General features: G+C 43.0%; 1 protein-coding gene across 2 annotated transcripts; it reads right to left on the reverse strand.

The window, feature by feature from the left end:
* Positions 1 to 386: 386 nt before the first annotated feature.
* On the reverse strand, positions 387 to 27,088 carry LOC146498081 (TSC22 domain family protein 2-like). 2 transcript variants are annotated; one of them, XM_085139177.1, is made up of 4 exons: positions 24,516 to 27,088; positions 10,757 to 10,831; positions 3,551 to 3,602; positions 387 to 3,388 (listed from the first exon to the last, which is right to left on the reverse strand). In XM_085139177.1, the coding sequence occupies exons 1-4, from the start codon at positions 26,366 to 26,368 to the stop codon at positions 3,029 to 3,031; spliced, it is 2,340 nt and encodes a 779-aa protein (XP_084995303.1). In that variant the 5' UTR covers positions 26,369 to 27,088; the 3' UTR covers positions 387 to 3,028. The 2 variants fall into 2 exon arrangements, with proteins under 2 accessions (XP_084995303.1, XP_084995304.1); XM_085139178.1 differs by lacking the exon at positions 10,757 to 10,831 and having other exon boundaries at positions 24,516 to 27,086.
* Between the last annotated feature and the right edge of the window lie 84 nt (positions 27,089 to 27,172).

The raw sequence follows: 27,172 nt of genomic DNA on the forward strand, positions 1-27,172 counted from the left end.
CATCCCCAGCACTCAGTCACTCTCCTTCTTGGTCAAATAGCTCTTACACAGCCTGGAGGTGTGTTTGGGGTAGGTGTCCTGTTGAAAAATAAATGCAAACCGGATGAGATGGCATGTCACTGTAGGACGCTGTGGTAGCCATGCTGGTTCAGTGTGTCTTTAATTTAAAATCCTGCTCCTCACATACAAGGTCTTAAATAATCAGGCCCCATCTTATCTTAATGACCTTGTAGTACCATATCACACTATTATAGCACTTCGCTCTCGCTCTGCAGGCCTACTTGTTGTTCCTAGAGTATTTAAAAGTAGAATGGGAAGGAGAGCCTTCAGTTTTCAGGCCCCTGTTCTGTGGAACCAGCTTCCAGTTTGGATTCGGGAGACAGACACTATCTCTACTTTTAAGATTAGGCTTAAAACTTTCCTTTTTGCTAAAGCATATAGTTAGGGCTGGACCAGGTGACCCTGAATCCTCCCTTAGTTATGCTGCAATAGATGTAGGCTGCCATGGATTCCCATGATGCATTGAGTTTTTCCTTTCCAGTCACCTTTCTCGCTCACTATGTGTTAATAGACCTCTCTGTATTGAATCGTATCTGTTATTAACCTCTGTCTCTCTTCCACAGCATGTCTTTATCCTGTTTTTCTTCTCTCACCCCAACTGGTCGCAGCAGATGGCCGCCCCTCCCTGAGCCTGGTTCTGCTGGAGGTTTCTTCCTGTTAAAAGGGAGTTTTTCCTTCCCACTGTCGCCAAAGTGCTTGCTCATAGGGGGTCATATGATTGTTGGGTTTTCTCTGTATCTATGAAGCGCCTTGAGGCGACTTTTGTTGTGATTTGGCGCTATATAAATAAAATTGAATTGAATTGGAACCAGCTTCCAGTTTGGATTCGGGAGACAGACACTATCTCTACTCTGCTGGAGGTTTCTTCCTGTTAAAAGGGAGTTTTTCCTTCCCACTGTCACCAAAGTGCTTGCTCATAGGGGGTCATATGATTGTTGGGTTTTCTCTGAATCTATTATTGTACGATCTACTGTACAATATAAAGCGCCTTGACGCAACTGTTGTTGTGATTTGGCGCTATATAAATAAAATTGAATTGATTCACTCGGTCTCCTCTGAACAGCTGATGTACAGATGTGTCTGCTACTAGAACTTTGTGTGGCATTTATCTGGGCTTTAATCTGAGGTGCTGTTAACTTGCGATTTGTGAGGCTGGTGACCCAGATGAATGCATCCTCAGCAGCAGAGGTGATTCTTGGTCTTCCTTTCCTGGTAGGTCCTCGTGTGAGCCAGTTTCATCGTAGCGCTTGATGGTTTTTGTGACTGCACTTGGGGACACATTCAAAGAATTGTTTATTCATACAAACACAGAAACACTAAACTTTTGAACAAAAAGGTGAGACACGTTTGGAATCTGAATATTGCTTTTATTTAAATACATTAAAATTTTGCAATGTAACAAAACTATTGGCATATGAAATTCAAACACCATTTAAACGAACAAAACATGGCTCACTTCATTTTGCTGTGACTAGTGTCGGTAACACTAGGTTATTTTACTCCGCTCGCTGTTGCGCATCATTACCCTCCCCCCCTCCCATCCCACCCTCTCCCACGTCCCCATTTACACTGTTCACAGACTATCTTACAATAAGAGTGCTGAATAAAAATGAGGTAAGAAAGTGGTTTGAAGATTACAGATCATGCAGAACATGCTGAACAGCAACAAAAATATTCTGTGAAGGAGGAAGTAACAAATGAGAACCAAGGGGAAAAAAAGAAAGAAAAAGGTGTGTGTGCATTTCAAAATAAATTTACACAGCTTTGGATCTTTGGTTACAAAGTACGTGATTTCACTACTGCCACCGTGCCCGTGCCCCCACCCACCTACCCCGCTTCAGGAAAACCAATGGAGAACTAAAATGTGAGTGAGTGAGGGGACGTGGCAATACTAATTCACCTTTGCCTATCAAATTTTCACCGGAGGCCTTAAGATTTGATATCGGTGGGTAAAAGTCCATCATGCTATACAAAAATATACACTCAAACTGAATCAGGACTTGAGCTACGAATTGGCAGTTGCAGCCTTAAAAATCTGGGTTAGTGTTAAACATTTGTCAGAATTTTTCTCTGTTTGTCGGCATTTCACAAATATATAAAGCTGTTGTCTGGGATGTGTGGCCAATCTGTTCAAACACTGGGGGGGAAAAAAGCAAGAGAGGAAACAAGTTGTTGGGCTCCTGTTAAATAGGTTTTGTTGTTTAAATTGTTCATTTATGAAAAATAGCAGCCCTGTAATAAATAAAAACACTTAACAGTAGAACTCAAAAGAGTGATGCAAGAGTTGGACTTAGTAACGGCAGCGGCGTGGCGCTCCGAGGAAGAAGGAGGAGACAAAAAAACCCAAAACAAAACAAAACAAAAAAAAAAAACACTCCCAGTTTTTACTTTACAACATGAAACGGCAAGGCTAAAAATACCCCTCCCCTTCAATTATCTCATTTAAAAAAATAATCGCTCTCTTTTTGACAATCACTCCCCGTCTGTCCGGCAAACCCCTCGCTTTCCACAACAACAACTACTGGTTTCGGTTCAGGTCACAGGTTGGTTTGGCTCGGGCCCGGTCCAAGAAAAGACATCCTCTCTACAAGCCCAGCTGTTAACCAATCTGGGAATACAGCCAAAATGGAAAAAACAAAAGAACCAAAAAAACAAAACAAAAAACCCTCAACCTTCCCCGACTCTCTACTCTGAACACTTTGTCTCAGTCCGTCTGTTGCATTCTTGATGATTGCATTAACACTGGAAAGGCCCACAGTACAGATGCATACACGCACACATTCTAACACCAATTCACAGTCTTGCTTCCTCACTCGGACACACACACTCACACTCGCACAGAAGCACTGTACTCTTTGTGGTCAAGCTGGTGGCTAAGAAGTTCTTCTTAAATTTCACATACACTAATTGTAATAAGTTGTAGAGAAGATGCTGTTCTGCTTTTCTTTTGTTGGTTTTTGATGCGCTTTCAAGCAGAGGTGACGTTGGGTTGCAGTTGTTGGCTGGGATCGAGCTGCGGCTGAGTCTGGAGCTGCTGGGGTTGGGGGTGGTGCTGAAGCTGGGGGTGCGACTGCGACGGAGGCTGAACTTGAAGCGGCGGCTGGGCTTGCTGCTGAGGCTGGGTGAGTCCTGGCTGGGAAGCCGCGGTGCCCGAGCTGCTGGTCGACTGGGTGGACAGCTGAGACAGCTGCTCGCTGTTGGCCAGAGATTTCAGCACGGCGTTCTCCCTCTCCAACACAGAGTTCCTCTCGTACAGCTCCTTGATCTGCTCCTTTAAGACCTCCACCTCTTCGCGCACTGCATACATCAGATGGCTTTTCACCAGGTCCTGAAAGAGAGCAGAGGGAAACATGAAGTGGGAACTAACCAAACTAACCAGTGGTAGGAGCCATTGTCTTATTACATGTATACACTCTCTACATTGAACTCAATCCTAAGCTTTTCATTTAAAAGACAAGCATATATGATTAGTGGTAAAATGAATACTCACCATAGCCTGTTCAATTTTATTATCAATGGCAACAACATTGGTTCCAGAGGCACTGCAAAAAAAGAAAAAAGAAAAGACAGATAAAGTAGTTACACAAACAATTGCATCATGATTACTTTCTATATTTGACTTCTTCCTGCTTTTATTTGTGTTCCCAAACACATCGGAAACATGGAAAATACTGACTTCTATTGAAATGGACAAAAATACCAATCCAACTTGAAATGAATCAGAACCCCAGATAAAAAGCGAAAACAGATGACACATTGGTGCTCGATCAGTCAAACAAGGCGCCTCAGGTATCTAGGTCAAATCACACAAAAGCACCAGTCACCGCCTGGCCACCTACAGGAGAAATGACACGAGACCGGGCCTCGGCAACAGGCTCAAGTTTGTTTGAATGATGCATCCGTTTGTTTAACAGCCATGATGACTGGACCATCCCGATAAATCTCCAAAGGCAGCTGCCAGCTAACCCCACGGCTGGAAACAAATATTCATGCACTCAGATTCACTGACGTCATATCAATGTATGGCTATGATTAAGGGCTTTTGGTCTGACTCCTGTAAATCCATTACAACGTGAAGACACAGCTACAACCACGCGGGGAGGAGGAGCGGCGCTCTTACGTGCGGCGTGTGCGGTAGGAGGGCAGCGGATCGCAGCTCGCGAGCCGGGTCGGGTCCCCAGGGCAGCTCGGTGGTTTGTAGGAAAACGTGCACGGCATTGCGCTGCTGGAGCTCCACCGGTAGCGACGCACAGAAGGTCATCGGTGCCTACCGGAGGCGGTTTAGTTGGGCAACTGTGACCGCATTTAGAATAATGAAACACGAGCCGATGGGAGGAGAAGTGCGAGGAGCTGAAGGAGGTGGGGACACATGTCTGAAATTATTTCTGGCTCTGATGGCTTCATAGTGACTGATAAGTGCGGCGACTGTACTCGGCAGGGCTACGGGTGCAAGTTAAATGGCCGAGGTGGAACGTGCTTTAAAATACAGTTTTGATCCACTGCAAGCTATACTTGCTGATCAAACCAATTATCCCCCACTGTTACATCCAAATGTTACAGAGGCAGCTATAAGCAGGCATATGCTGTGTCTGCAGAATATGTGCAACAGCTGCACAATAACCCAGTTTTCCTCTGGGATTCACCTCCCCCATCCACGTTTGTTCCATTAACTTTTTTTAATATCTTCCATCTTGCTCATGGGAGTAAACATATATACTGGTTTATTGAGAACATTCGAAATATCGCTGAATTATTTGCTGCGGATTGATTTACAGACATTACTATCACTGAAGTTATCCTGGTGATCAGTGACAAGAATAAGTAACCAAATAAGGAATTTAAAATTTGTTGTAAAGGATGCTTTATTTCTTATATATTCTGTTAATGATGTTTAAAGTTTCTAATAATGAGGTGAGCTCTGTGCCATGTCAGAGGCATAAACAGGTCTGGCTGTTTGTGGGAGGGAACCAATCAAAGTTGGCCTCATCCTTAAGAGGAGCTGAAAATGCTGAAACTAAAACATGGAAACCTGCTCTCGCAGAGTCAAACAATATAAATACAGAAAGTAGAAATTAGCACTTTAAGAAATCAGTAAGAATGTTATTACATACTTTCTCCACCAGGGGGACATGATGAGCTTATCTGTCCAGCTGCATAACTTCTAACTCTGTACATACTCTGGTGAAAAATCTTATTATAGCAGTATTTTAATTTTTAATGATCACTTAGTGTCTTAGTAAGATTCCTGATCTCATAAAAAACAAAAGGATCAGTTCAGCTGTAATAAGATGCAGATTTACACCTGCAACAAAAAGCTATGGAAAATCATTACCACCACGCGGTACTAAGGTGCCTTCAAATACATGTAGACTCCTACTGTTGTTCTGTTCCTCTACATGTAACTAGTGTGGGTGTGAGAGGCCGGCAGAAAGACTCGGATGATCTTTATCAGCAGGCTGTACTGGGGAAGGAATGTTCCCCATACTCCTGCTGCTCGGAAACACCGTCACTCACACCCCTGTCCTCCACTCCTACCTCTGGTCACTGCCAGATATGATAATGTCAAACACCACTTCCAAGCCAGCATGTCACACAATGACGGAAAAAAAAATGCAGATGTTATGAACAAGATGCACATGGTGCCATCATGGCTAGAGGCGCAGATCACGCCCATCACTTCACGAAATAAAATTCAGCACTCGCTCATTAATGTCTCTTTATGTCGTTCCCTCAGACATTATGTGACCCCCACCATGAGTGCTTATACAACCAAAACACTTTAAACAAGGAAAAGAACATCAGCTTCACCCAGTACCAAACGTGTCTTTAATTTAGACGGGGTGCCGCGCTCGGGACCTCCTATAGCTTTCCTCCCTAACAGGAGTTTTCAATAGGCCTGTGCCTAGAGGAATCTCAGTCTATAAAATACTGAGATTTAATGGACTCGCTGGGTTACACCCTTGTTGCTTCACCAGTGGTTTTCAGATAGTACAGCAAACAAAAACATGCTCTGCTAATAACAGGATCACACTCTGCAGCAGCACATGTATAAATACAGGCTTGTTTGAATTTGTTAGAGCCCAAAGTTTGCTTATACCCACGCATGGTTCTACTTTTGACAAAGACAAATGGCAGGATTTGAATTGGACCAGCCAAAGACAAAATAAGAAGAGCCGATATAATCTCTTAAAAGAAAAGCAAGTCAAGTTGATAAAACTGAGGCCTCATCAAAAGGTTTCATCAAGATGTGAAAAACTGTAAATGTGACGGGGATGAGACAGGAAAACGATGACAGATGTTCACAGCTAAGGCCAGATGCTTTGTGGATTATAGAGGATACAGTAAATTTCCATATTTTCTGGATAAATCTACAGTTAGGGTGGAAACCTGGGTCCAACCCTCATTTGACAACTCACATGGCAGAACAATTGTTAATGGAGGGAGCCATATTGTGCGAATTCTATCAAAACTGCTGCAGATTAACTTCCAGCCTGGTTTCAGCTCTACTGTCATCCAAGGTTAAATGTGATACTCCTCTGTAGTGCCTTTAAATGACCTCATTGTAATTAAAGCAGGGGGGTATGAAGCATTTTCCCCTGGGGTTTCCTCCAGCTGGTTTCAGAGAGCTGGGTTGAGACTATTGTAATCAAATCAGAGAATAAAACGGCTGGGAAAACTCTAAAAAACCCCATGTGCACTGTCAGGGGAAACATGTGACAAGCCAGCAAACTGTAACTATGGAGACTGGAAAACATCAATAATACAATCAACCTTTATTAAGAGTCTGTCAGAACAAGCGGGTAAATATGATTCTATTAAGTCATGATGGTTTGGGCAGCTCCTCTCGACTATATGTCGTGTATAAAAACTAAACAAAAAAAACAAAACACTCACAACAAGTCAAAACCATATTAGGAGACCATCTGGTATTCGAAGTAAAACTTCCAAGAACAACTGGCACTGAGGGAGGGGATTTTTGGTTTTTGGGAACCGCACCATCAGTAGTGTTTTGGAGCACTGGTTCGAGCTCTGTGCTGACACACATGATCTTGTTTAAGTCTCTAGAGCTCCTGTGAAAGCCAAGAACTAGTCTGAGTGCCTGACTTTGAACCAAATCATGTTAAATGCTCGGCGGAGCCGCCTCCTCCGTTTTGACAGGATTACAAAGTGAGCACTGTACGACCGCTGATGTATGTGGGGTCAAATCCCGGAGGCCTAAAGGCTGGGCTCAGATGTAACGGCATGCTAACGAGGGTCTGAACTTACTCTGCCGCTGATTATGCAACCGATCGCTCCTGTAAACTTCACCTTCTACACCAACAGGACTGAAGTTTATAAGCTCCCGGCAGAAGTTTGCAGTTTCCCTTACAGTGCTAGCTGTAAAACAGGAATGCCAATAAAAAGTCCATTAGAGCTAGAGAGGTTTACACTAGCACCAGGGCAAGTGGAGCGGCGGGCATGCATAAGTCATCTGCACATCAAATAGTTGTCATTCCTTCTCTGAAAGAACTGCTGCCATATTTAAGACCACTAAGTTTCCTTCAGCAACATTAGCAAAAAAAAAGAGACATGATGATACAAGTTTAGAGCTTGGGAGGTGAAGGCGAGGCTGATCATGTGCCCAAGGACAACAGGTGCACAGGACAATATTCTCGTGTCATGCCCCCAATTTAAAGGGGGAAATCTGTGTTCTCTTTCTAAGCAGCTTGGTACTGCAACCACACAAATATTTACTTTCATTTTTATCACAGACCTGTGAACTTCCACAGTTACATTAGACAGCTGTGTCTGTAGGAAGGCAGTCCGCCACAGAGAACAAAATGAGGAAGTGCTATAATTATAACCAAACAGCAAGCCTCAAAACTCGAGCATGGCTTTGGTGTAATTATGAAGCAGCAGTATATATGTATTACCCAAGAAAGCTGACGGGCTTTATTTGGCTTGGTGGTTAACAACATTTTTAAATGTGTTGATCGATTTTGGCAGCATGCAAAAATAAATGAACACATATTGGGACATGAATGGATAATGATACCAGGAAGTGTAAATATTCTGAACCAGGTCTGATATTTAAAAAAAAAAAAAATGACAGCTGACGAGACATTTTCCTTTTTAAGACATAAGGTTTTTGTTGCCCTCTTTATCTGTAAGTGTCGTTCTATTTGCTGATATCTCAACTCAACAAGGCTGATATTGTCAAGTGTATCAATCAGTGTGTTTACCCTAATATCTGTATAATACACCCACAGGTCTGACAGGGGTCAATGGTTGCCATGCCTTTAAGCTCTTCCAAAACAGATTCTTCTGGAAATATAAAAATATATTAAAGAAAAAAGTAAACAAAATGAAAAACCTGGCAGGAGACAGTGGCGACCCTACATGCGTTCTTCTGTTGGGAACATGTGACCCATGGAGATGATCAAATGGGTGAATTTCCTATACAACTGATGTAGATCTACTTTGGGGAGGTTTTTCAGGTTAAACAGGCCTCCACACAGGAAGCATTTCCACCATCGCCCTTACGACTGGTCAGTAGCTGACATAAAAGGCTCTGGTTGGCTGGGTAACCCTCTACCACCCCCTCATATGTCAATCGCGGTCATTGGTAGTCACGTCAATCACTTGCCAAGAAGTTAAGAAGTTTACTCTGAACCCTCCTAAATTATGTTGCAGACTGTCTTTAGCCTGAGTGCTTCATATGTAAATGGCCCTTTAAAGTACAAAGCAGAGTTATGGTAGGGTTACATATGTTAGGGAAGTATAGATGAGGCAGTTCTCTGTAAACAAACATGAAACGACTGGTTTCACTTCTATACAAAAAGAAATGCAGGAATGATGCTATGATATAACAGACCATGTGGTCTTATTCCAGCGGATGGGTGTCATCTGGAACATCATTTCCAACACGCTGGTGAAAAAAAGACCTTCAGGATATTCATTTTTCACTCTCTCCGACTTCATCTGGTCGCCTCACACATCATCCCAAACCAACCCGTATAAAAGGGACGGATCACGTGTCAAACGGCCATCGCCCGAATCTACCAAACAAAACTTTGGTTATCTTTGCATCCAAGGAAACAAAAGCAGTCCTTGATGGGACAATGTATCCACAACAACGGCGCTCCAAAAGAAAAAAGAAAAAAAAGCATGGATGGGGCGAAACATTTGTGCCATCTTACACTGTTGCTGCCTTCAGCCAAGAGTAGAAATCACATGCACGCCACGCAGCATTACACTCTGGATAACACCACCACAACGTTGATCTATCTTTTCAAATTTAAATCAAAGCAGCTAAGGCGCCAAAAGGGCTGACATTACTGTATATGCGCGTGCATGAAAGTGTGTGTGTGTGTGCATGTGTGTGAGAGTGAGCGAGTAGTTCCTCAGCGGCTGGTTGTGTGTCAGCTGTATATTTCTCTAAAACAGTTTCATTTCCTGTCACTGAGATATGGTTTCATGTGCTTCTCTTTTCATTTTTGTAAATGGCATCAGAAAAATGTTCGCCCCTCCGATTGTCTCGCTACGCCAGCTACTTACCTCGCTGTCATGTAGGAAATGAATCATTTCATGATGAATTTAAAATGTAACCGTGAATAAAAACCATTTGGCAGGAAAGCGTGCAGAAAGAGCGCACTAGACACCTGGCTTTACTCAGGTTCATATTTAAATCCAGTGTTGCAGAGAGCATGCGCACACTCGCCTTTTTTAGCCACTTTCAAGCTGAAACAACAAGTATTTTCATTGGATTGTTTTCATAGTTTGAGGCACTTTCTATGAATTAAAAAAAAAAAAAAAACTTCGCTGAACAGGGAGTTATCTCTGAGCCACCAGACCAGTTTACTGCTTTACACGGAACTGTATGCATGTTTAAACCATGAACAAATCACCAGCTTAAAAGTCCTATCAGTCTGCAGAACTGCTCTGATCGAGTTGTTTCATGTTCTTTGTTGTCACTTCACAATACTTTAAACTGAATGACATTTAGAAGTGTCAAGCGCTGTTAGATGTATTTGATGTTTGAGAGCACAATATTGCTCTTTAGCATTACAGAAGAAGGCTACAGTGTGGACATCTCCATTCCTGAGATCAACAAGTGTGTACACTACCAGACTATCCTAGAGTTTGCACTACGAAACACAGTCAGCTGTTGGATTAATAGTGGCCGACTGGAAAATTTCAACGTTCCCCACGAAGACCTTTTATTGGTCAACAGATTTATAATCAAACAATTCATCAGTGTAGCACTGAAAATACTGGTCAGATAGTTTAACAATATTTTTTTAATCAACGAGTTAAACTTGTTTATAATCCGATTAACTGATCGCTCACCTGCCCTATTAGACTCTGTTCCATTATTATATATTATTGTTGGTGGCCAAACCTATGAAAATAACACCCAGGCAGTAAACAAAACCACATTTTTAAGTGACACACACACACACACACACACAATATATGACATCTTAAAAAGAGACTGCGTTAATTTGCTAGTGAGAAGCAGTGGGAAAAATAAATAAATAACAGAGAGCGAAGAGATGCCGGTTGAGAAATCTACTGGCTAATCCTGCGCTTGCAGCCAGGCTTCGTTTCCAAACTCAATCCATGCACGTGGAAAAAGCAAAGCTCGCTGCTACTGAACACTGCACACACAATGTTACACTCTTGCAGGCCTGCCCGGACCAATCCAGTACTGTACCTATCAATGTGCGCCTTTGAGTCTCTTAATCTGCTGCCAGACTGGAAGGCCTGGTAGAAAGCCTTGGAGGGATTCCTGTGTCAACCGCATTCAGGGAAGAGAGAAGAGACAGAGACAGAGTGAAGAGCTGCGACAGTGAAAACAGACTCAAGTTTGACTCCTGTAAATGCTTTCTCACACATCTTCAAAACTCTCTAGCAGTAAACATGACAAGAGTTAAGGCTCTTAGTCTTAATGGGAAGATTCAAAGACAGTAAAGCAAAGGTCTGAGGTCTTCAATTAAACACAGGAAGTTATGTTCAAAGGTGGGGACAGCTTCAAACACATTAAGGACCTCCCTCCAGCTTTTAACCGTCAACATGCCGATCACTCAATTGTACTCCCTGATTTCACCCTCAACTTGTACACACACACACACACACACACACACACACACACACACACACACACACACAAATATCATTTGTCTTGGATATTTGAACGTCACTGCAGAATTGTGCATGTGCAGACGAGGGATGGTAAGAATATTTCATATATTTTAAACTCAAATGACTTGCGTAACTACTTCTGGTTCAAAAATATATATGCTTTTCCTTCATGATATATAACAAAGGTTTTGGAATAATTGGGAAAATTAGCATTTTTAAATAGCCCTTTTTTAAAATCGGGGCTTCATTTACTCAAGCAGAACAGACATCTGTATTTCTCAAAAAACCCTAAAATAACTCAATAAAACCGATTTTAGAGTAACAAGATAACAGACCACATTAAGCAGACTATCCTTGCTTACATAATCATCTCCTGGAGACGATCCTGAGCCAATAAAAACCTGACAATGCAGTTTCTATTGCCAGAATGCACTCAAACGTTTTCTGCCAACTACCACTGACAAACAAAAACAACAAAGAAACACATGACTACTTGCTATGCTGCAGATCAAAAATAAGGGAAGTGCAAAATGCTAAAATGTTAATTTAAATAAATATCTGTTAGTTGCTTAGCTTCTTCTCACATTATCTTTGAACATTTATCCAGTGTAAAATTAATGTGACACAATCTGCAACTTAGGGCTGCTCGATTATGGCAAAAATGATAATCACAATTATTTTCACTGAAATTGAGATCTCGATTATTTGACACGGTGGTTAGCACTGTTGCCGCACAGCAAGAAGGTCCTGAGTTCAATTCCAACATCAGGCCGGGGTCTTTCTGTGTGGAGTTTGCATGTTCTCCCCGTGTTTGCGTGGGTTCCCTCCGGGTACTCCGGCTTCCTCCCACCGTCCAAAGACATGCAGCTTGTGGGGATAGGTTAATTGGAAAAATCCAAATTGCCATTAGGTGTGAATGTGCGAGTGAATGTGAGTGTGAATGGTTGTCTGTCCCTGTGTGTTGGCCCTGCGACAGACTGGCGACCTGTCCAGGGTGTACCCCGCCTCTCGCCCTATGACAGCTGGGATAGGCTCCAGCGCCCCCCGCGACCCTGAAAAGGATAAGCGGAAGCGAATGGATGGATGGATTATTTGACGATATTTATTTAACCCTTTAAGACCTACCATAGAACCAAGTCCGCCAGAGCTTATATTATTTTTTTTACATGTTGTAGTGCCATTTTTGGGAGCATTTCAAGTTGCTATACATCAATACAACTGTTATAGCCCATATTTTAATAATATGTATGCATTAAGTCCATAGTAACTACATAAATTGCAAAAATGTGCAATAAACTACAAAAAATTTGAATATCGTTTTTGTCTTTTACATGTGGAGAAATTTAAGAGGTTTATCCTTCAAAACTTTAAATACAAAAAATTGCAAAAAAATAGTTTACAACAACAGGAAATTTATTTTGAGCGTCTTCATAGTTTTATTTTGGAGATACAGCAATATAATACTGCAATACTGCAGGAAAAACAAAAAACAATCCTATGATGCAAATTTGCAAAGAAAACAGCATGTGCATCAAAATAAACTATTTCCAGCAGTGCAATTCGAGTTCTAAGCATCCCAGAAACTATTCAGAAAAGTATAGAGTCAAACATGACTTATAAAAACACCAGTATAGGCTTTTAAGGCCTACAAGTAAAAAACTAAATTTTCCCGCAAAAATGACGCCACTTCCGGTTTCGGGCAGGAAATGGCGGACATGCGATAGTTCGCGTTGACGTCTTTTTCAATGTGGGAAGTGTTACGAACAGCTGATCGGATCGGCAAAGCGTGTTTCTGGAATATTGTGTTTTTGTTCCTGCAAGCGCTTTTTATGCAATTTTTGCAAAGCTTTATGTGACCATGACCTAGGACAAGCTGATGGCATAAGATGTAAGTACAACTCCTCCGGTTTCATATGCAAAAAAAATTATTGCGCTAGCTTACATGGTTCAGGTTCTACAGGGATTTAAAAATAGTTACGCAAAACAGAGCGTGCTGCTCTGACCGGCTTTAAAGGGTTAACAATGTATTGAATAATGACTTTAAAAAAATAATATAAAATAGTGTGCAAATACTGATAACAGTGCAAATGTTTGCAATATAAGAAATAAATGAAAAATGTAAACATCCATGTGAACTTTGCAGTGTTGCTCTGTGGTGCAGCTACGACACCATAGCAAAGTTTACACACTGTGTCTACTTGATCCACGTCTGACTCCGCGAACCCATAATGTTTCCACACCACTTAAGTTTTTTTTTTACCTCTCTTTTCAACCAACGGCAGTCACTCTCCTCTCCTCTTCTGCTTAGCTTTCCGAGCTTCCCTCCGGTCCTCTTATTTGTTGTGACGCGTGTTCAAAATGCAGAGAGGTGCGCTCGATTTGCCACATGGAGCAGCGCGAGAGTAAAGCACGAGGGAGATGCTAATAATCATTTTTAATGATGGTTGAAAGCCCAGATCGTAATCGAGATTAAAATTCGATTAATTGAGCAGCCCTACTGCAACTGACACTGATAAATGTCCTTGCAGTTGCTAACAGGCCAGTATCTTTCCAAATGGAGGATACTGACAGACACCAAACGTTTGGCCAATTTATCTGTAGCAATGCAGCCGTAGGAGAGTAGTTGTGACGGGAATGGTGAGCATCTTCCAAGAATGGCAGGGATTCCCAGTGAACAGAGTGGTATTTATGCCTAATGACACTAGAAAGCAGTTTTCAAATTCTGCTGGTGGGAAGACCTTTAAAAAATGTTTTTAAGAACCTTAAAAAAAACAAAACAACAAAAACAACAAATTTTATAGACACACAAATACATGAGAACAACTGCTTTACTGCTGGACTGATGTTATCTGTATCTGCATTTACAATGGCCAATAAATGAACATTTAAAAAGCAAAAAAGAAAAAATGAGAAACACCCTTCAATCATGTCAGGCGTATTGATACTGCACAGACAGCCCACCAGGGGCACTCTACACATTTCCTCATGTCAAGATGTGTTTGAAATGCCACAAAAACGACTGTAACTGAACAGAGGTGGGAAATTTTTAGAAGAACCTGTTAACAGTTTGTGTCCTTAAATAAATAAATACATAAATAAATAAATAAATAAATAATCGGCTGATATGACAAAATATTGATTTTTTTTACATGATCAAATATTGGTATTGATGAGGATAAAGCTGGATCTTTTTCCTGATCAATTCCTGGTTAATTTGAGTCAAATACAATCACATACTCAATTTCACTTTACCCCCCATATTCCTGGTGACTAGCTACAAGTACACTGTGTTCTAACAACACATGCATGAGGGGAAGGCAAAGGAAATTCCCATACCCCCCCGAACCTAACACACAGACACACAGATATACTTCATTTACTCTCAGTCTGTGCATTTTGAGACTGCTTCTTTCCCACATTCACACTAACACAAATGCGCACTGACTGCGCGTGCACACACACGCACAGTAAAGTGTAGATTTACAGCATGTGTGTGGATATTATAGCAGCCAAGGCTCTTTTCCTAGAAATTTCTGGCACAAACTGCCTTTGTCACATTACCTCATGACTTAACACTCTCACTAGCTCTGGCTCTGCTTAATATTTCTTTGTGGCCTGCAAATCTCTGTACACACACACCCACACACGTGTGCCAGGCACGCCTCCACAGGAAAACCTCAGTTTTTCAAGGCTAAAGCTCTGCACAAGTCCTGTATCGACTGAAATCAACAAGGTCAGATGACTTGGAGTTGGGTAGCCTCTTCGTGAATGAGGTAAGAACCAGAAGAGTCATCATTCTCTGTCTTCAAGTAGCAAACACTCGACTCTCAAGGCTGTCTTTGTCAGTCTAAAATGCAACATGTCAATATCCCTTTATGAAAGCTGCTCTTTGTAAACCAGACAGTCACCGTGTTCAGCAGCTGAGAACATGCGGCCTCCTCCATAAACCCCAAAATCCAGAGTGTGTGTGTATATATATATATATATATATATGTGTGTGTGTCATACAAAAGGAGGGAACACATAACCCAACAGGTGTGCACACACAATGAAAATACCCCCCTTTTTTTAACCACTCTCTGAGATCCGACAAGGTTACCTGATGGAAAAAAAGAGGGTTGCACATGCTCAGGCTTTGCTCGAGACGACCCTAAAGCTCATGTATGACCAGGCAGCAGAAAATAATCTGCATTGCATTTTTGCTGGTTGATGTCACACATTAAGTTGGGGCATGACACATGGATTTTTTATCCCCCCTCTTGTTTCTGCAAACCAGTGGTTTGCAGGTTTAGGTCACGGTGTTGAACCTCTTAACAACCTTGCTAAGTATCTGAGCATGTGAAAAACCCACAACAGCCTTAAGTGATGAAGCAAAGGGGGAGCGGGGTAGGAAGCTTGAGTTGGAGAGCGAGAGCATGCAGAAGTGCAGGAGGAGAAAATATCAAAGAGCAAAAGTGTGAGAGGGAAACACGAAGACTACAAAAGGTGTCAACCTAGATATTTTCCTCTCCAGTCAAGGTGTTGCAGAGGCGTCACTCAAGGTCCCCCTCACAGCAGAAGCACCAAAACTTCAAACCGGGGCCAAATGAGCTACAGAGTTTTACAAAGGTGGGGAGGTTTGCTCTTCTGTTTGCAGTGCAAATCATCCCCTTTCAAAAACATGGCCTTTGGATGGATTAGAGAGTGTTTTGAGTTTGTAAAAAGGGGCTGAGGGATCACTAACAAACTGATAGTGTTGGTAGTAAGTGGACAGGTAGAGTAATCTGGAGGCAAGTTGTGCACAAAGAAGAGGGAGAGGCTATAAGGGGCTGTTGAAAGCTCTCATTGTTGGTGCACATGAGGAATCAGGTTTTCAGCAAAATCCATATATCTGCCACGCAGCACAAGTAGGTCAAAACTATTTACATTTCAGTGGCCTCGTGAGATTTCTTTCAGCAGGTTTTAGGTTGTAGTCAAGGGAGATGGAGAGCAAGAAGGACCCAGAGCAACTGCACGATTACAGCAGAGCTACCAGCAGGAGACTGGAAACCTGGATTTAGCGTTCAAACTAATTTTTAACCTCATGTTTAGCATAACAAAACTAGGTAGTTGCATTTTTTGATCTTGGCCTATAGTTCTTCAAAATGTCGCTCCTTTTTAGGGCACTCCCCAAGAGTAACCGAACATTTTTAAATCTGCTTTTATCAAGCTACGTTTAGAGATGCGAGGAAATAGCACATTAAAAAATAAAACAACTTTTAGTTCCAGAGTCTAGTTCCTGGTATTGCATGGAGCCTTCCGAGTATCTAAACATATCCCAAATGTGTAGATCTTAAAGTGGATTGTACAGTTCATGTATCCAGTTTCTGAACCACTTATTCAGCTTTGGTTTGAGAGGCGGGGTACACCCTGGACAGGTTGCCAATCATAGAGAGAGACAAGCTTACACACACTTTAGAATCACCAATTAACCCAACAAGTATGTCTCTGGGCTGTGGAAGGAAACCAGAGCACCCAGAGGAAGCCCTTGCAGGCACAGGAAAACATGAAAACTAAATTGTATGTAGTGGAAAACAACTGACAGCAGCAGTGAATAGATATATGTGTAGATTAAAAGACTTGGGCTAAAAGAAGCTGGTATTTAATTGACCAAAGAACAAAACTGCTTAAAGACTTTTTCAATTATTGTGTCACTTGTTAATGTTTTGCTTTCCAAAAGCAAGATAAAAAGAACACTGTGAGCTAAGCTTATCTATAACACAGTACAGCACATCCCCAGTTAAACACCGGACCAACTTGGTGAAGCTGTTCTGCTTGTGAGAAAAATGACGAGCCTCAGGTGGGATGCAAATTAAAAAACTGAGTCCAAAACAACACAACCCCTCCAATCTTATCAGTTCTTTTTAATCCGTGCATGCCTGCTTCTCTAATGGCCGCACACATAAAACTGACATTTTGCACACCCAAGTCACATGCTAGCCTTCTTTCTACACCGGTGAGACTGACATAAGAAGACAGTTGCATTGTTTCAGATAATGCCACTGGTCTCAAAGAAAAAAGGAAACAAAAACACAACCTGTCAACATGGATTCTGAGCCTCTACACCTGGGGTGGAGGGGTGGATGACTGCAGCAAAGCCTACAGACATACTGACTAATAGTGCCGGTCAAACTAGAACAATACACCCTTCTTTTATAAAAATAACTCAAAGGCTGAGATTAGGCTGGGGTCTTAGAGGAACAACAACTTGACTAGCGCACACAGAAACACACACCTAAAGTTGAGGCTCCATTTCAATATTTACAGCCAGAAAAAGAGAGTATTACATTGCTGTTAAATGCAAATAAAGATACTTGTAGATCTACTGCTCGCTGCTGTACAGCTCAAAGGGTATTACAGCCGAAAGGCAGATTAAAAACTTTCCTTCCAATCAAAGCCAAAGATGTCTGATTTTTTTTTAAAAAGTGTTGACTTGTACCTCAGTGAGGCACTGTGGATAAAATGTACCCACCAAATGTCATATGATATGACCAGGGAGCCCCAGTGCGGAAGCAGGGAGTCAGCTAAGGAATATTAAATGAATAGAAGGTGGAGAGCAGTGTGAGCGACTGTGACTGAAAACAGGATACAGCAGTTAGAGGAGAGGTCAGCGATGGGAGGGAAAGACCCTGTGGTACATGCTGTCTCTGTGTCACACTCACTCTCACACACAGAGCTACCACTTCCACTATGACTAAAAATGAATAAGCAGTTCTTATCCACGTCCACCCCCAGCATGGATACTTGTGCACACATACGCAAGCGCTCATGGAGTCCAGCCATCCCCTTAAAGACACACCTCTTATCCACCCACACGAGCACAGTCTCTCAATTCACTGTGGCAGTAACTATATCGCAGACCTGGACTCCCTTCCTCTCTCCTACCTCCTAAGGAGTCTGATCTTACATAAGCTCCCGTTATGTGAGGACAATAAACCATACCCCCCCAGCATGAGGCTCAATTACATACAGACTTCAGTTGCAATACATTTATGATGAGTTTGCAAAATAGCAGCCATCCCCCCTCTGTGAGTACAGCAAAGACATTATGGCAATCCAGAAATGTTGTTTTATGCCTTCGGTTGTTGAAGCCATCTGGGAATCATTAAGCTGAGAAAACCATATTCTAAAAATGAGAACAGCATCTTCAGTCTCTAGTATATATAGCCATTGTTTTATTTTAATTACTTGTGAGCAAAATTAAATGGGGGAAGGAAGCTATGGACAAATGTAAGAGTCTTTCCAGTTTCTGCACTGAAGTCTATAACCCTTTAAAAGATGCAATAAATACTATGTAATGCATGTTTTATTGGGAGGTGTTATTAAGACACTTGATATTAACACTCAGCATAAGAAAGAAAGCTGCCATTACTAATAAAACCTTTAATGAACTGCATGCATAAAAATCATACATACAAAAGACCCTGAAGTTTTGTATACATGTTACACGTATCTAGTACAAATGGATATAATAAGATGGCTAAGGCCCCAATCAAACCCATCAACAATCAGTGGTAACTACAGGTCAGGAAAGACGTGTAGTCCCTGATTATAGTCATAGTGAAACTGACTGCTAAGCCCCAGTCATGCTGACCTAGAGGTCAATCAGTGCCCCCTGGTAACCACCTGTACCTAAACAAACGTGTGTATTCCAGGACCAGTTGGTGAATAGTTGCTGTCAATCGCCAGTGTGACATTAGTCACAAAGAAGTATGCAGGGCTCGCAAAATCGCTAGCCTGACGTCCCGGGGCTAGCGATTTTTCCAGTCGGGCTACCAAAATCTATCTCTGCCTTGCCCGTCGGGCTATCATAGGAAGGAAAAATGTATGTCAATGCTTTTGCATTCTTTCGGAAATGTAGCTGTGTAATTATGTCATTGGCATCGGTGAGCCACTGTCAATATGTGACATATTGAAATCACGTTTGAATTTGCGCTTGTTTTTTGCTTTCACTTTGCAATCGCGCAAACTGTGTGTAGAGAGCGACAGTACTGATTGGTGAGTGACGATAATTTTCGCACCAATTCCTCTGACATCGTCTTATCAATCGTTAGCTTACTATGCAAACATGACAAGTGAAATCTCCCGCAGCAAGCTTAAACATGTGAGAGGTTGATCGCGCAGAGAATCACTGAGCGTTATGTGAGTGCGCGTGTAAAAGCAGCAGGATATATATTTTAGTTCTGCTGAGCCAAATAAGACAGGTCAGCGTGAAGAAGTGACAGCCAAAGGAAAGCTTACCACAAAACGGAAAAGTTATGACAAATCAGACTATAAGGCAAAAAGAAAGTGGAGCTTTATGGTTTCATGGACAAAATAATTTCTGTGGCTGCAATATGACGAGCTAAATAACCAGGGCTGCACATAAGTGGTCCGCAGGTGCGCATTCGCTGTCAAAATACAAAACGCGCACAAGATAAGAAGTTGCAACACGTGTTTGCGTACATAAGATTTTCTGGAGGAGGACAGACATTTGTTTAGAACTCTTAAAGATGTCGAAGAAGCTCCTTTAAGCAATTACTTTGGTGTTCCTCCACCTCCAAAGAAATGTCAGAAGGAGTCCGAACCACAAAAGAAGCGCGTATTCTCGGAAAAGTGGTTGCAGGAGGTGAGCTGGCTTCAAACAAATGATGAACGCACAGAGATGTGGTGCAGAATGTGCCGTGAAAATCCCACTCTAGTTGACAAAAACACTGCCTTTTATATGGACGCAAACGCGTGTTGCAACTTCTTATCTGGTGCGCGTCTTTTATTTTGACAGCAAATGCGCACATGCGGACTACTTATGTGCACCCGTGTAAATAACAATGTTCTGCCGGGTGTGTTGTTGGTTTTCCCTCGATTTCTGAGTCGAAACGCGCCTTTGTTACTGGGACCAGTCATTTTAAGAAAGGCCCCCATTAGAACCCATGAGAAATGCAAGAAATGCATTATTGCTCAGTCTGCAATATCTTTCCCAGAACAAACACCAATTGCAAATAACATACTAAAAATAAACCTGAAAAATCTGTTTAGAACAGTGTACTATGTTGCAAAGAGTGAACTACCACTGGCACAATTTAGCAGTCTTTGCAAACTTCAAAAACCCGTGACTTCAGTGGAAAATTCAAATTCAGGATCTGACACAGACTGATTCATGTTCATAGAAATTTCTGTTTAATTAGAACCAAGTATTTGAGTTGGTGATTGTAATTTTTATACAATGTTGTAATTTGTGTTTCAACAATTTTTTGATTAACATCAATCAAAAAATTGCTCTCTTTTTTAGTCGGGCTACTTACATTTATTTTGGGCTACCAAAAATTGAAGAGTCCCTGCCCAAAGGGCTACCAGGGATTTTGAAATTTTGCGAGCCCTGGTATGTGTTACTATACTGAAAACCACCTTGTGAATGTCTTCGTCTTGTTTTGCTCTGCTCTCTTCTTTCCCCTAACCCTCAACTGGTCGGGCTGGATGGCTTCCCCTGCTCGAGCCTGGTTTCGCCAGAGATTTCTTCCTGTTTCAAAGGAAAATTTTCCTTCCCACTAGGGCTGTTCGATATAACAATATATATCTGATAACGATATAAAAACGTCTATCGTTTCATTTACACTATCGTTTTTTTCGTGGTGTCGCAAAATAAACTGTTTACGGTAATATTTTTTCATCGTTTTGATGGACACTGTAGTGGCTATATTAATTTCTTAAAGTTCTCTCTCTCTCTTATATATATATATTTATATAGCCACACTACTGACGGTCAAGCGCCTGTTTTTATGCGTTGTCGTTAGCAGCAACGACGGTAAAACCATCGCGTGTCCGCTTGTTTATGTTCCACATAAACCTTTCACAATAAAGCTCAAGATCCTGTTGTGACTTTTCAAAATAAACTGAATCACGTTTTATGAGCAGATTATTTACGGATGAGAAGTAAAAAAAGAGCCGCCAGGTGCTAAAAAATAAAGCTTAGACTCAAACGTTAGAACAGGCTTTTCCCCCGCAGCACGCCGTGTAATAAATACTCACAAAGAAAACGGAGGGCGTTACAACTTATGTCTAAAAATGTCTAGTTTCATGCATCGGTTAAAACACTCGACTCCAGCTACATGACGCGCAGCTGGAAACACTTCCCGCAAGTCAAGAGATTTCCCGCTGCCCGAGATTCACAGAATTTACAGAAAATGTTACATTTTTGTGATTTATATCGTTATCAGGATGATAGAATTCTTATATTGGGATATGAGATTTTGGTCATATCGCACAGCCCTACTTCCCACTTTCGGCAAGTGCTAACAGGGGGTCGTCTGATTGTTGGGTTTTTGTAATATTGGTAAATGGTAAATGGACTGGTTCTTATATAGCGCTTTTCTACTCATCTGAGCACTCAAAATTCACCCATGCATACCCATTCGCACAAGCACATTTTTCTAAGTGCATCATAACTAACATTCACACACATTCATACTCCGATGCATCCATCGGAGTATGAATTTGGGGCTAGTATTTGGGGTCAGTATCTTGCCCAAGGATATTTGGCATGCAGACTAGGGGAAGCCAGGAATCGAACCACCAACCTTCTGATCAGTAGATGACCTGATTGATGTGAATTGGCACTGTAACTGGACAGTTACACCCTGCCTTTTGTTGAAATTAATGACTTATTCCATAGTGGCCTTATCATTTCTGAGCTACCATTAGCTAGCGCTGCTCACTGTTACTGCTGGGAGAGGAAGAGAAAGCACTGAGGATAGCCACTAGGGAGTGAGTTTTGTGCAAAAATCTGTCCAAAATACCTCATACAGCAGGCACTCCACAGGGTGAGTCAACCAAGAGAGTCGGGAAAGGTCTCACTTTTTTCAAACTTATGCTACAGTCTGTTTATTTGGCAATAAAAAGCCTAATTTGTGTCTACAGAAAAAAAGAGAAAGTTTAATGAGCATGAATTTTCTCGTTGTGTGACACATGAGTATGTAGAGAAACAAACAGTGCAGTAGAAATGTAGAAATTAAGAATGGAAACATGTTTTTTTTTAATCTAGGGGAGGGAGGTGTGCCAGGCCTAGCTAAAATGCCTACTAAAGAGAGGCACAGCAGGTTTCAGTACACAACTTCTTCCTCCTCTTCTGTGCTTAACTTAGTTGCTGCAGTAAAGGAATGTCATTCAACACTTCATCTGTACGTGAGCAACTGTCATGCCTCTTCTGTCAGTCAATCAGAGGGGCAGACAGCATGCTGACCACACCAACAGAGAGCAGTACTCTTTTTTTTTTTTTGAATGACTTACAGATGGAGTGTGAACCCTTACTATGAAACATGTATGTTTGCTCCTGTCCAAAGGCTCTAAACAGTACAGGGTAATTTAGCCTAAACTTGCATTGCAAAAGAAAGGGGCCATTGCGTGACAACGCAGTTGGTTGACACGCCCCTTTGTGAGGTCTCTTATCGGCAAAACAGGGGCACAGTGGAAAGACTACTGCTCAGTGTCTGATAGTGTTTGGCTGTCGTAAAAGACCCCCCTCTTATCACCCCGGGAGCTCGGTCTTCTCACAAGCAAACCATAGGTGCTCCAAAAATCCAGCGCCCGAAGAGAGTGACATTATCACAGACATTAATAACTTTTGAAATGTCACCTGATATTAAAAAAGTGTACTCAAAATAACTGGCCTGTGGTCATTACAACTTAAACAGATCAAGTGAAGAGCTGAATATAAACCTGCGAAGCTCATCTCCCTCTCAGGGTGTGAAAGACTTTCAGGATGGACACATACTGCAGAGATACTGCGTGAGACTGATAAAACAAATCTTAAGTTGTATGATTTGGCTTGCTGATTGGACATGCTTATATGCAGCTCAAAAGCTGACATGTATGTCTCATAGTGGCAGCTAAAGTGTTTGGAAGCCTTTTTGAGTCCAATTGCAATAATTTGCATCAAGAAAATATATTGTTCTCGATGTCATGAGTGATATCTGTGCAAATGTATTTATGTTATTGTGTGACACAGACTCATCAGTATCTAGTAAGATAATCTCCATTGTCCATTTAGAAATAACATCCATAAATAATTCAAAAATGATTTATGAGTGCCAAAATGTAAACAAATAAAGGATTTTTAAAAAAAATAAAACAAAATAAAAGCCAGTCACAGAAATGACAGAAGTCATCGAAGCACTTTAAACTTCCTTGAAGTGCACATTACAAACTGACACTTCAACATACAGCTCGAGAGGAAGAAAGAAAGTAGTGCCAGTGCTCTGCAGGCTGCGTATCCTGTCTGGTCTACATTCTGGTACATCTCTAAGACTGTAAATGGAAACCACTGAGAGATTTCAGGCTTTAAATCATTTCCGCTCATGTGTGCCATCTACTACTGAGAGAAAGATAATTTCTGGAAGAGATACAAACTTCACGTACTCCTATTTTTTAGTTCACAAATCAAATCATTTATGATATCTTTTGTAGATGACATTTGCTTACAAAGAGACTCCTTATGTGACACCACACGAGTGGAAGACAGTACATCACAAATTTAACAATGTAAATGCCCAAAACTTCTCTAAACATTTTTAGTGAGCAGTACCTGGCGGGGCTAACTGTAGCAATGCCCCCCAGAAATACATTTAAAAATTAAAATAACATACTCTTCATTATGTTTGTATCAGAACGTATTTTCTAAAACAGGACCTGACTTAATAAAATCTGCTCTACATGTGCAGTGCAGCCACAGTTAGCCTGGCTAACTGAACACTGAACTAACCTTACACATAGTAGCAACCAGCAAAACATTTGTGAGGTTTGCAGCCAAGGCCATCACCTCACACACTGTCCTAGAGGGTGATAGCTGGAGTAAAAGCTGGAGACCCACACGTACACACACACACCCTTACACACAAGGAGTCACAGAGTCACTGTGATACAGGAGCCATGTGTATTTAACAAGTTGTCGCTTGTGCTGGGGAAGTGTGCTACACTCCACTGACTGCTTTAGGCCCCAATATTAAAACAGCGAACATATTTCCTTCCTGTGCGCCACTACTCTCTTCCTCGTCATACTCCCCTTCCTCAATACCTCCCTGAAACTACGGGGAAAACCCTGTCCATATTAACAAGCACACAGTGCTGCTGTTTGTTACGGCTTTTCATCTTTCTGCAAATGGCTAAACGTGTGACAAACTTCTCCCCTGCTGTGGACTAAATTAAGCATGTTTAGTCCTTGCATGGTCATTGTGATTTTTTGAGCTGTGTTCATTATGGGTAGTTTTAGAGAGGATCAGCAGTGATGATGTGAAGCTTAACAGGGATAGGGATATTAATATAAAGACTTGGAAATATATTACCTGTCCTCCTCCCCGTCGACAGGTATGTGGATTGCAAATATGCTGTTGACAGTCGGAGTGGTGAGCTGCAGGCTCTCAGGCATGAAGGGCTTCGCTGGTTCCTTCACAGAGACAACTGGAGACTGTATGTTGATGATTCCATCTGACTTCCTCCCACCACCAACTTCCACCTGACCAAATGCAGTCACTGGGAGGCCCTGTGGCCCCAAAGCCCCTGCAGTGTTGCTGTGGGCTATCTGACCTGGAGGCAAACTCGGAGTTGTCACATTTGGCTTTGCTGCACTGGAGGCACTGGGCACAACAGTGGGCACAGTGGGGGGCACACTGGAACTCACTGCAATGGCAGGCACGTTTTGTACACCAGAGGGTGGAGGGTGGCCGTGGGGTTGAGGCTGTCCAGCGGTGGCATAAAGATTCACAGTCTGCTGCTTCAGAGCAGATCCACCAACCAATACGGGGCCTCCAGCAGCTCCCATCCCTACAGTCTGCTGCTGCAAGACAGTTGGAGCTGGCTGTCCAGCAGGTAGAAGTACTCCTCCTACTGCTGCTCCAGGAACATCTCCAACCTGACTTGGCGCAGATGCCCCTCCAGAGGCTGTAGGCATCACCGAAGTGGGTCCTTGTCCCTGGCTGGACACTGGGTGGGGCTGGCCTGAGGCAAGCCCTGGTGGCAGGGGTGCAGAGTGGTGCTGCTGATAGTACTCTGCCTGGTTCTGCATCAGTCCAGGTGATTGGCCGGCCAGGTGCTGGCCCACAGGAAGCTGTTGTTGCTGCTGCTGCTGAGGAGGAGGGTAAGGACTTGGTTGGGCAGAGGGAGGCATGATGGGAGACTTCTGTATGAGGACACCGGATTGAGGTGGGCCGTTTTGCTCGACAGGCAGCAGGTTCTGTGGAACAAGAGGCTGCAGACCTGCCACTGCTGGCTGAGCCGGAACAGCCGTAGGCCTGGAGAAAGAACTGTGCGTGACCGACCCACTCACACCTTGTTGGCGGGCGCTGTAGTTTTGATGGTGGATTTGCTGCTGCGGTGGCTGCGCCTCCACCGAGTGCACACGACTAGAAGAGAGAGAAGAGTCCGCCATGGAGCCCAAGCCATGACTCGAGTGCGTTGTTGAGGTTGCGGCAGATCCTCCTGTAAGCCCGAGCCCACTGTCTCTGTCTGCAGCAGGGTCCAGTGTTGTGTTGGCATGTCTCATGCTATCCGCAGTCCGACCAACAACAGAGCTCTCAGAGTCCTTCTCATAAAACTCCGTGCACGTCCACCTGCCTCGCCGAAACGGTTCTCCAGTACCATGATCAAGTTTAATGACCCTGAACCGCGAGGAGCAACTCACCGTGGAGGTGGCAGGAGGTGGAGCTGAACTGGGCACTGCAGCAGGTTGGGATGTGTTCACTGACGCACTCGCTGGCCCAGCGCTGGCTGCAGAAGCAGGCTGCTGCTGCACTGGCCCAGCCTGAGTGATAAGGGGTAAACCAGCCCCAGCGCCAATCCCCGGTGCTTGCTGACCACCTTGACTCGAACCAGACACTCCCACTTTTCTGAAATCCCCAGAGGGATTGCTTGACAGCGCTGACAGCTGACTGGCATGAGGTACGCTTGATGGTGGCATCACTCCGACCGCCTCTGGCTCCACAACATTATTCAGAGCTTCTTCAGATGAACTTATGTCACACGCAGGCTCATAATCAGCCCGTGGCATGTCGTAGATTTCCGACGACACGTCCTCAGTCCGTGACTCGTCTGGATCGTCCAGACTCTCCGTGTCGTCGGCGGCACCTACAGCCGCCACCTGGGCCTGAGTCACACTTGTGATCTGAAAGCAGCTCTTTTTCTTGGCCGGCATTTTCGACATATTGACAGCCTGAATCCAAGTCCCGTATGGCTATGTTTATCCTCAGTCAAAAAGGGGCGAGCTGGCTGCAGCTTTTAAAAGCTTAGAGCATAATAAGCAGCAGACCTGGAGCTAGTTTTCTTTTTAGCCTACCTAACTGTAATCAAGATGTATCTGCGCCATCCTCTTCCTCTCTCGGACTCCTGTTGCGTTTCAAGAGCTCATAACGCAATGCCACACTTCGTGTCGTCTTGTCCAGCAGCAGGGCTTCATACACGATTACCAGCAGCCCGTGCGGTGATCGATCCGCGGCTTTCGGCCCGCTAATGTCCCGGTTGTCCAGTTGTCGAACGGCCGTTGTCGCAGAGTGGGCTGCCCAGCTGCAGGGGCTACTTTAAGCTGAGGAGGGCCCGTAGCCCTCCACTCACTGAGCTAGCTAACAATTCAAGCCAACTGGCTGCTGCACACTCCCCCTACGTCGGAACAAGTATGTGAGACATCCTCCCGAAAGCGGCGCTGCGTAGCCTCTCGCTTCACCAGCTCAAAGTCATTCGTTGTCGACACTCGCTCCGTCGCTGACTACGGTCGAGGGAGAAAGGGGCTCTTAAATATGACGCGTTAATAAAAAACAAATGATATTCTAAACAGCGTCTACAGTTGCCTCCCTCACTCAGTCCACTCTTGACAAGATGGCTATGTTGTGTGCGACCGCGCTGCATCGTGGGTAGGTAGTGAGCGCAAAAGACGTTTACGTACCAGGCTTCTGAGAATCCATCCTAATGATGCCTTCATGGGCCTTCGGAAAAAAAAAACCAAATACGTTCA

This window comes from Neolamprologus multifasciatus, chromosome 18, assembly GCF_963576455.1.
Source record: "Neolamprologus multifasciatus chromosome 18, fNeoMul1.2, whole genome shotgun sequence".
Classification (NCBI taxonomy): domain Eukaryota; kingdom Metazoa; phylum Chordata; class Actinopteri; order Cichliformes; family Cichlidae; genus Neolamprologus; species Neolamprologus multifasciatus.

What these genes read in the sequence shown, in the direction of transcription:
- LOC146498081 (XM_085139177.1), bottom strand. Translation starts at nt 26,368, where the DNA reads ATGTCGAAAATGCCGGCCAAGAAAAAGAGCTGCTTTCAGATCACAAGT. An exon ending in TCAAAGGCGCACATTGATAG is followed by an intron (nt 3,603 to 10,756) that starts GTACAGTACTGG and finishes CTTTTTTTGCAG; the next exon opens with TGCCTCTGGAACCAATGTTG. An exon ending in ATAAAATTGAACAGGCTATG is followed by an intron (nt 3,389 to 3,550) that starts GTGAGTATTCAT and finishes GCTCTCTTTCAG; the next exon opens with GACCTGGTGAAAAGCCATCT.